The sequence below is a fragment of the Symphodus melops genome (genome assembly GCF_947650265.1).
Source record: "Symphodus melops genome assembly, chromosome: 9".
In the NCBI taxonomy this organism is placed as follows: domain Eukaryota; kingdom Metazoa; phylum Chordata; class Actinopteri; order Labriformes; family Labridae; genus Symphodus; species Symphodus melops.
This window is the reverse complement of record NC_136699.1, coordinates 13279820-13288481: the sequence shown is the minus strand read 5'-3', so window position 1 is coordinate 13288481 and position 8662 is coordinate 13279820. Positions and strand designations below refer to the sequence as shown.

Below are 8662 nucleotides of genomic sequence, written 5' to 3'. Positions count from 1 at the left end.
TCCATGTATCAGCCTATTAACAGTTAATTAAAATAACATCGTAGTAGCAATTGGACTGTTGATATTTGAAACAATAATTATTTCTCATAATAGCACAATTGCAGATATCTGAAATAAAAAGACCCATGCACAATTATTTTAAAAAGTGACATCACAAGTAAAATTGTTACTGCAGAGAATACAGGTTTGACTATGAGAAATGCTAACATAGACATCATTTTAACCAGGAAAAACACTCTCATGCATGTATAAAATAGCCTAGAATAGCTAATAGTCAATTATATATTTTATGTAAAAAAAAAATAAAAAAAATAATAATAATGATAATAATAATAAAACCAAACAGATACATATACACTACAATGCTTTTTTGGATATCTGAGATGGAATTGCTATACCTTGACTGTCTTGGCCTGATAGCCTTAATGGTAGTGAGTGGTGACAGCTAATCACCATGTATTTTCAAAATGAGGCTACATTATGGATAGATGGACTTTTTTCCTCATATAGAATAGAATTTCGTATTCTATACCAGATATCCAACAATGCTCATTCAGGAGAGAATGACTTTGTGGATATCTGAAATTAAAACCCCAATACGATTTACATACATCTTTAATCCAAAATTAACTTGGACTGATGAAGTAATACCTTGAAGTGCCTCATTTAATTTTGGTAAAGAAATGTGAAAGTCGGAGAAGTGTACGGATTCTGTTGGTAACGCTATTCACAAATACGATTTAGCCTCAATTGGATTATTTCAAGGGATAATTCTAATTGGAGGCCTAGATATCTAAAATTCAGCTGTCCCTGGTCATACCACAACATTGATACCCATTAATATATTTTGACTAATCACCATGTCATATTATATTCAATGACATTATGGAGCTGGATTTTTTAATTTGCACATTTAAGTTGGCTTTGACTACCATTTGTAAAGTATAAATATAAGTAGTGTAGGCCTAATATGAGGAACATTTGAGTTACAGAAATCTGAAACATTAATTTCAGATATTATGCTCATTTCAACTTGTAAGAATTTAATGTGCAATGTATATCTCCTTGTTAAAACTGCCTGCCAATGGTTTACAAAGTAGTAGACAAAGAATGTGCAGAATAAAACAGTTACAGAAGTAGAATTTGATTTAGAATCAATAAAGTATCTAATGTTGCTGCCATGTCTACAACGCTTTGAATAGAACATGACTGACATCTGGTGGTAAACCCCAGGATTTCATGCAAGACATTTTATAGCAAGACTCCTGTTGATCCTTTAGGATAATCCTCGTCTGCCATCTACAGAGTGGTGCTGCTGGTACAGGGCACATTACAGAGCTTTACTGTGAGCGACTCTTTCGCATTTTATTTGCCAGTTCGAGATATAATAAAAAAGGAACATTGGGGCATAGAAGACAGCAATTATGATTCATTTGTTGAAACAGAACTACATATGGACATGAACAAAAAACTGACAGACACTGGGTCCGAGGCCATGATTTAGCTTCCACGGTTTCAGGATCTGTAGTGTAATCCACAGGAAAAAAAGGCATTTTTTAAGTACATTTATTATTTAGTGGATAGTTAGAGATGTGTGCAGCAAGACATGCAGGTAAGGAGCAACAGGACAGACCAGAACTGGGGACAAGTACTTGCCTCCGCACCACACAATAAAAAAAAAAAAAATAAAAAAATAAAAAAAAAAACCCCAGGACATTTTAAATTGAGAATGTTTTTATTCAAAGTTTTCTTCACTTAGTGCCTCCATTACACCATACAACAGCAATATGTGAGCTGGGTAAGTGCAGTGGTGGTTGCTTGACGATGGAGAGTAGCACGTTGCCATGCCAACGACAACACTAGGGTGGGTGTGTCTTAAACAGTGAAATTAGAACAACAACCATTTCACCAAGTTTTTTTTTCTTAGCCTTAAAACAAAAAAAATGTCAAATAAAAAAATCTGAAAAGGGATTTTACAGTAAAGGGGCAAAATTCCAACAGCTTCCTGTCCACGGTTGAGGGATAGAGGGACAATGCAAGTAACAGGTTAAAGGTCATCTTCTTCATCAGGGAGCGCTGTTTGTGCTGCAACCTATGACGACAAAACAAAAAGGTCATGTCTGTCCCAATGCAAATTAGAACCCCACTAACTAAAAAAAAAAAAAAAAAAAAGTACACCATTTGTCATACTCACATGAAGTTCTTCCTCATATCTTGCAACAAGAACAGGGTCCATTTGGACCTCTGGGGGAGCAAGTGCGGGCATTGCCACAAACTCCAGATTAGGATCACCAACCAACTTCCTTGCGAGCCACAGGAATGGCTTCTCGAAGTTGTAGTTACTCTTTGCAGAAATGTCATAGTACTGGGGACCGAGCAGCAAAACAAGAATTAGAAATGCAGACTACAAGTGCTTTCTACAACTTTGGCTGGAAACAGCACAGTGGTTACCTGCAGGTTCTTTTTGCGGTGAAACACAATGCTCTTGGCTTTGACTTTTCTGTCTTTGATGTCAACTTTGTTTCCGCAAAGGACAATAGGAATGTTCTCACAGACACGGACCAGGTCACGATGCCAGTTAGGTACGTTCTTATACGTGACTCTTGAGGTGACGTCAAACATGATGATAGCACACTGAGCTGTGGAGGAAAGATTTCATACAATTTTAAAGGGCAGAAGATTAAAAATATATGTAGCGTTCGATGAAACTTAAGGTTTGGAAGGGGGGAAAATGTAGAATGTTTATCATTCAGAACTGCACCTTGAATGTAGTAGCCATCTCTCAGCCCTCCAAACTTCTCCTGTCCAGCTGTGTCCCAAACATTGTACTTGACAGCTCCTCTGTTGGTATGGAAGACCAGTGGATGCACCTCTACACCAAGAGTAGCTGGAAGTACAGGCAAAGACAAAAGACAAAGTGTTTAAAGAAGATATTGCAGATCAATCAAATCCCATTTGTTATAACAGATTAGCTCCTTTCATTTCTCTCTCTTGAAATTATCTTGTTTAAAGGCAACAATACATCTTAAATGGATAAATAAAACCTTACACGAACAGTAAGTCAAATTTATTTTCAATCACACTTACTGCATTTACTATATGAACTCAATCTTGTTTATTTATTTGGGTGGGGGTATAATACAATACACTTCTAAATAAGTACAAAACCTAGTTTGCCATTCAGTAATTTAATGTTTTTACCTAATGGCCATTGCATTTAAAGAAATCAAGTGTCTGATGGTGATGAATATATCCCTACCAGTACAATACACAAGATGAGTTGTATCTGCAGGTTTGCTCAGCTCATTGATGTTCTGGTTAATTAAACATCAGATTTAATTACTTTTAGTCACACCTACGAGTCAGTCAGACATACTCACCAACATATTTCTTCTCAAACTCTCCTGTAATGTGCCTCTTCACAAAAGTTGTTTTGCCGGTGCCTCCATCTCCGACCAACACCAGCTGTAAGAAAGACGAGTTAGATTGAACTGGTTGATACTGGTTGAACACACCAATCATTAGCACAACTTAGCGTCGGTAGTACATTTAAACTACTCCATGGTAACTCTGACGACACATTTCAATCCACGTTCAATACTTACTTTGAACTGAGCCACCCACGCTTGTTCAGTCATGATTTACCTGCGTTTAAAACAACCAGAGAGAACAGTTAGGATTGTTATACAGGCACCAGTCAAGTACAAGCTAGCAGAAGTCCCCAAGAGGTTCAGCAGACAACAGAATAACTCCGCTGCTCGTTTTCAAGAACCATATTTCTAGCATTTTCTATCAAACAGCGTTTGAAACAGTGGACGCTCCCTTTAAGTGCGTATTCTCCCCTGAATGTATTTATCACAAATGTACGCCAGAACGCTCATGTATCCCACCTAACGTGGACATCATAGGTTTTTATTGATAAGCGTTTGATTTGTAACTCCTTTTCAGAGCGAATGACTGCTAGCTAGCTAACGAGCCATTAACGTAAGCAACGTAAGTGCGCCATACTCCGCGCGAGCGCACTTTTTCTTGTTCGAATGTAACGATCGTTCTTATAGAACGTTCACTGTGTTCCATCAGGTGCTATTATGACCGTTAATCCAATCCGCTGTTGCACGAATCAAGCACACTTCACACGTTTAAAACATTTCATTGAACAACATCACTCCTCTAGTTAGAAAAATATCAGAGTATCGAGAGAACAAAGCAGTGGAAGAAGGAGCGCCGTGAATGCTAACCTGTTAGCTAACACGGCATGGACGCAACTCTCTTCACAGAGCTAATGCTAAGCTAGCTGGTGGTTAGCATAGAGAGCTCGTAGGCCAGATCATTTTGATCAACCTTCCCGTTATTGTGACCCACCAAATGTGTTTTTTAACGTTACCTTAATGCTGCGTCTTATCTTAGTTTTTACGGATTGCTCCAAAAAACCAAGACCTACGGAAACGGATGACCCGCCGAGACTGAATAATAAAGACAACTCACCGGTGCTGCTGCGACGAGAGGAAAGAAGTAAATGGCTGCGTTCGCGGGAGATTCAGCGTGGCCTATGAGTCAGTTTCCGCCCTTATCACGTGATCACCGCAGCGGTAAAAATGCAATTTATGTCAGCGAACTAAAGCCTTCATCAGAGCTGCTTCAGAGGACATGATTCAGCATGTGTGCATAATACGAACAACGTCATTAAATACATAAAACATTATAAGAAACACAACATATCCATTAATTACACAGTCACATAACACGATGTGCGAAAGTGTATTAAAATAGGGCAAAATAAATCATTAAACGGATTTTTTTTAAATCATAGACAAATGTGCATTTTCTTTTGGGACAAATGCATTAATTTTAGATAGACTTCACAACAAAAAATCATGATAAATCCTCAAGGGCCATATTTAGTGAAACAGAAGAAAATGATCAGTTTTGCTTGATAAATGAGTTTAAAGTTTATTAATAAATTAAGCAGCAACTTGTTAAACTTCACTAACAACAAATTGAACTTTGAAGGTTTCAAGAAATCCTTTATTATAGTATTTTAGATGCCTTTGCTGCATTACATTATGCACATTTATTGAATTCCTAAATACTACATCAAGATATAACAGGCTTTTAAAGTGCAGCTGAAAATACATCACAACATACAGTGCATTTGCTTTATGGGTTTACAGTCTGTAAGGTCAACATTGTTTATTTTTACTCCAGAAGAAGTTAAAATTGTGCGTTTCACTTTTCATAAGCAAGTCTCTTGAATATCCTTCAATCTACAAACAACCTCTTTAATAGATAGCATGATAAAATATATCTACTGTATGACGCATCTTTGGTGGCAGTGTACACATAAACCTGTGACTCTATCTGTACAGGTAGTCTGCCTGTATGTTGGCTGCTATCTCAGCCTCCCAGCTGTCTCCATTGTTGAGCAACTTCTCTTTGTTGTACAGCAGCTCCTCGTGAGTCTCTGTGGAAAATTCGAAGTTTGGACCCTGAGGGGGGGATTTGGAAATGCACACATTTAGCTATAGGTCTAAATCCTCATAGGTGATATACAATATAACATTTGCTCCACATTTCAGATTTAATAGCATGCAAAGTGCAGAATGCCCATTTGTAAGTCTCAATGGGGCAATTTCCGTTATGAAAAGATAGGAAATTAAATTGAGGTGAGCAATCTTCTGATCAACCATTTGTATTTGCTATGAAATTGAAAGAAAAACATGCTGACTTTTATTAATTTACATATTTTTCAGCTCCACAGGGGGTTCCCCTGTTTAATATGTAGAATTACCTGAACTATGGCATCAACTGGACAGGCCTCCTGGCAGTAGCCACAGTAAATACATTTGGTCATATCGATGTCATAGCGTGTAGTTCTCCTGCTGCCATCAGCACGAGTCTCAGCTTCAATTGTAATGGCCTGATTTAGAGGAGTCAGAGGACAGATACAACTACTTTATACCACTGTAAAATACATGTCTCCATTTGAATAATGATAACGTCTTAGCTGTATCGATAAAGACAAAACCAGTCTGATTACCATCAACAAAGGCTTCATCATTATTGAAACATGTCAGTCTTTGTTTACCTGAGCAGGGCAGATGGCCTCACACAGCTTACAGGCAATGCAGCGCTCCTCCCCGCTGGGGTAACGACGGAGGGCATGCTCTCCACGGAAGCGAGGAGACAGAGGACCCTTCTCAAACGGGTAGTTGATAGTGGCAGGTTCACGGAACAGGTAGCTTAATGTCATCCCCAAACCTGCAGGAAGGTGTTTTCACAGAGCCGAAGACTCACTTTGAAGACAACAGCTGTCTTATTCAACATATCACAGTGATTGTTTTACTAACGTCTCAGCTGTGGTCCAGGTGTGGTCCGAGATTATTTAAAGCTAATAATACCATGAGCTAGGAATTTAACCCTTTCCTATTGTAACTAGTAACACGTTTAGGTGTAACTTGAGCATAGAGCATAGACTTTTAACTTTTTTGGGGGAAAATACTGAGGTAGTATTTATAATGTAATTATTTAATGCACCGGCTTTTTTATATTTTGCTGCGGCTATTTGATCAGCACGAAATTTGAATCTTTTCTCTCTTTTCACAAAAAAGCCCAGAACAGAAAGTGTTAGTCTGATGCTATTTGATTTCCTCCCTCTCATATTAAACTAAGTATGACAAATGCTTATTGTTTTAATTTTAAGTGAGCCATATCAGCCTGTGAATACACAGATAACACTCATTTGTAAAGTACATTTAGCAGTTTATAAAGTGAATTGTTAACCAGGACCTTTTAAGGGGCTGCAGCCAATTTATTTTATTTCTTCTCTTTGTTTTAATTGTTTTATGAATTGATTTTGAATGATGTGTTTTGTTAAGTGATGACAGTGGGGAAGATTATGATGACTCCTCTTTCTGCCTCTTTTCTTTTAAGATTTGATGTTTGTATTTAATTGTATTGTTTGGTCCGTGAACAAAATAAATTTACATAAATATTATGTAATAAGCTGCCTTCTGTCTTTTCATCAGATTTGTTTACAACAACAACAAATGATATCATATGTATGTGTGCGATGTGTGACCTCTAAAGAGTTCAGTCCAGAGGAGGGTTGTTGCAGCCCTGTCAGTGATGGATTTCAGATCTGTTGGCAACTCCTGGGCATTGACATACTCTGCAAGGGGAGCAAAAGAGAGGAGTCAATACTTAGACAATTTAAAGCATGTGCTTTATCTACTGAGGATGCCTCATATGAACATCACTGAATAGTTTTAAAGCAGAAACTTACTGTAACCATGTTTTTGCACACTGACACTGAAAGACCTCATGATTCCAGGACCATATCCAACAGTGCCTGAAAAAAAAAAAAATCAACCATGAACTGACAAATCGTCATGTTGTGTATATGAAAGTATTGTGTGATATCTGCTTCAAGAGTACCTGGATTTGAGTGGCAGTGGAGAAAACGCAGACTCAGCGCAGCAGACATCTGAGCAGGGAGGAGAATAAAAGGTATTGGAACATATCGCTAATACTTTGAGGTAATGAAACGCATACAGAAGTAAGAAGGAGTCTCCATTGTTGTTACACATAAACCTCTCATCACTGAAACAAGTGTGGAATTAAGGAGGTGGCAGCTGACCTGGCACCTGTATCCAGTGTGCCCTAAATCTCTTTGACGTCAGCGGTTTGCTGCATTCAGGGTATGCCGGCAGAATCCGAAAAACGGGATTACACTCAGTTTGGACCAAACAAGTAGCTTGCATTATATTACATTTAGACAAAGTGTAGCCTACATATAAAGCAAGAGTAAAATAGCCAATAAACTGAAGAAACGGGTGTTTCCTTGAAAAACGGTAACCGGTTTAAAGACAATTTGGCATGTTAACCTATATTTACGATTTTTCAGATACCACGTAAACCCCTCTGGATAAATGAAAATAACTCAGTAAAATGTGGATTTGTTCTGTCAAGTGTTATGCTGAACGTCATTGTGTTATTACTATTAATAGAAAGATTTATCATCAAATTAACAATGTGTGACTCCTATAACCATGTGATGAACTATGTCTACGTCGCTCACGAACTTTTACGCAAAAAGTTAACAATGTGGACAGTTTACTTTACAGTAATACAGCCTAAACTCAATTTACTTTGGCTAAATTGTTATATGCGAAATCTTATAATAATTTACAGAAAACACTAGGCTATTTGATTTTTTTTCCCGAAGATGGCGAAGTTATCCTAAGAAACCCTTTCCAATTCAGCCCTAACACCTGACAAGAGTCTCTCTCTCTCTCTCTCTCTCTCTCTCTCTCTCTCTCTCTCTCTCTCTCTCTCTCTCATTTATTATTAATAACTTTACTGAGTTCACCTCTGTAAACAGCTCACTTACCTCTTTCAAAGGCTCTGATGGGCATCAACCACAGACTGACAAAACACACAGACAGCGGTCCCAATGCGCAATTGAATTTATATCCCGTTCAAGTGCTGCTCGTAATTTGCAACGTCAGAAAACAGAAAAAAACACTCTTAGTCTTTCTTTGTTTAAAAATGAATTTAAATGGTATCTGGAGACATATCGTTACAAAGAGTAGCCTAATCTTAAACATTATGCACATTGTCCAGGCAAGAGCAAAAAACAACCTTTAAAGACAAACGAGCGGAT

The 8662-nt window shown here is 37.8% G+C and overlaps 2 protein-coding genes across 3 annotated transcripts; both read right to left on the bottom strand.

The window, feature by feature from the left end:
* Positions 1-1716: 1716 nt before the first annotated feature.
* On the bottom strand, positions 1717-4576 carry ran (RAN, member RAS oncogene family). 2 transcript variants are annotated; one of them, XM_079352947.1, is made up of 7 exons: positions 4486-4576; positions 3606-3645; positions 3381-3465; positions 2762-2887; positions 2452-2639; positions 2195-2365; positions 1717-2092 (listed from the first exon to the last, which is right to left on the bottom strand). In XM_079352947.1, the coding sequence occupies exons 2-7, from the start codon at positions 3636-3638 to the stop codon at positions 2048-2050; spliced, it is 648 nt and encodes a 215-aa protein (XP_079209073.1). In that variant the 5' UTR covers positions 3639-3645; positions 4486-4576; the 3' UTR covers positions 1717-2047. The 2 variants fall into 2 exon arrangements, with proteins under 2 accessions (XP_079209073.1, XP_079209074.1); XM_079352948.1 differs by lacking the exon at positions 4486-4576 and adding an exon at positions 4385-4469.
* A 653-nt stretch (positions 4577-5229) lies between these two features.
* ndufs8b (NADH:ubiquinone oxidoreductase core subunit S8b) lies at positions 5230-8429 on the bottom strand. The gene is made up of 7 exons (XM_079352949.1): positions 8390-8429; positions 7435-7483; positions 7283-7348; positions 7079-7168; positions 6086-6258; positions 5789-5917; positions 5230-5486 (listed from the first exon to the last, which is right to left on the bottom strand). The coding sequence occupies exons 2-7, from the start codon at positions 7481-7483 to the stop codon at positions 5355-5357; spliced, it is 639 nt and encodes a 212-aa protein (XP_079209075.1). The 5' UTR covers positions 8390-8429; the 3' UTR covers positions 5230-5354.
* Between the last annotated feature and the right edge of the window lie 233 nt (positions 8430-8662).

Bases quoted from the DNA above. Each gene is read 5' to 3' on its own strand.
- ran (XM_079352947.1), bottom strand. From the start codon at position 3,638: ATGACTGAACAAGCGTGGGTGGCTCAGTTCAAA. The intron at 2,888-3,380 runs GTGAGTATGTCT...CTGTACTTCCAG, and splicing joins GTTTGAGAAGAAATATGTTG to CTACTCTTGGTGTAGAGGTG. The intron at 2,093-2,194 runs GTGAGTATGACA...TTGTCGTCATAG, and splicing joins GATATGAGGAAGAACTTCAT to GTTGCAGCACAAACAGCGCT.
- ndufs8b (XM_079352949.1), bottom strand. From the start codon at position 7,483: ATGTCTGCTGCGCTGAGTCTGCGTTTTCTCCACTGCCACTCAAATCCA. The intron at 7,169-7,282 runs GTAAGTTTCTGC...CTCCCCTTGCAG, and splicing joins TGTGCAAAAACATGGTTACA to AGTATGTCAATGCCCAGGAG. The intron at 5,918-6,085 runs GTAAACAAAGAC...CCTCTAAATCAG, and splicing joins AGGCCATCTGCCCTGCTCAG to GCCATTACAATTGAAGCTGA.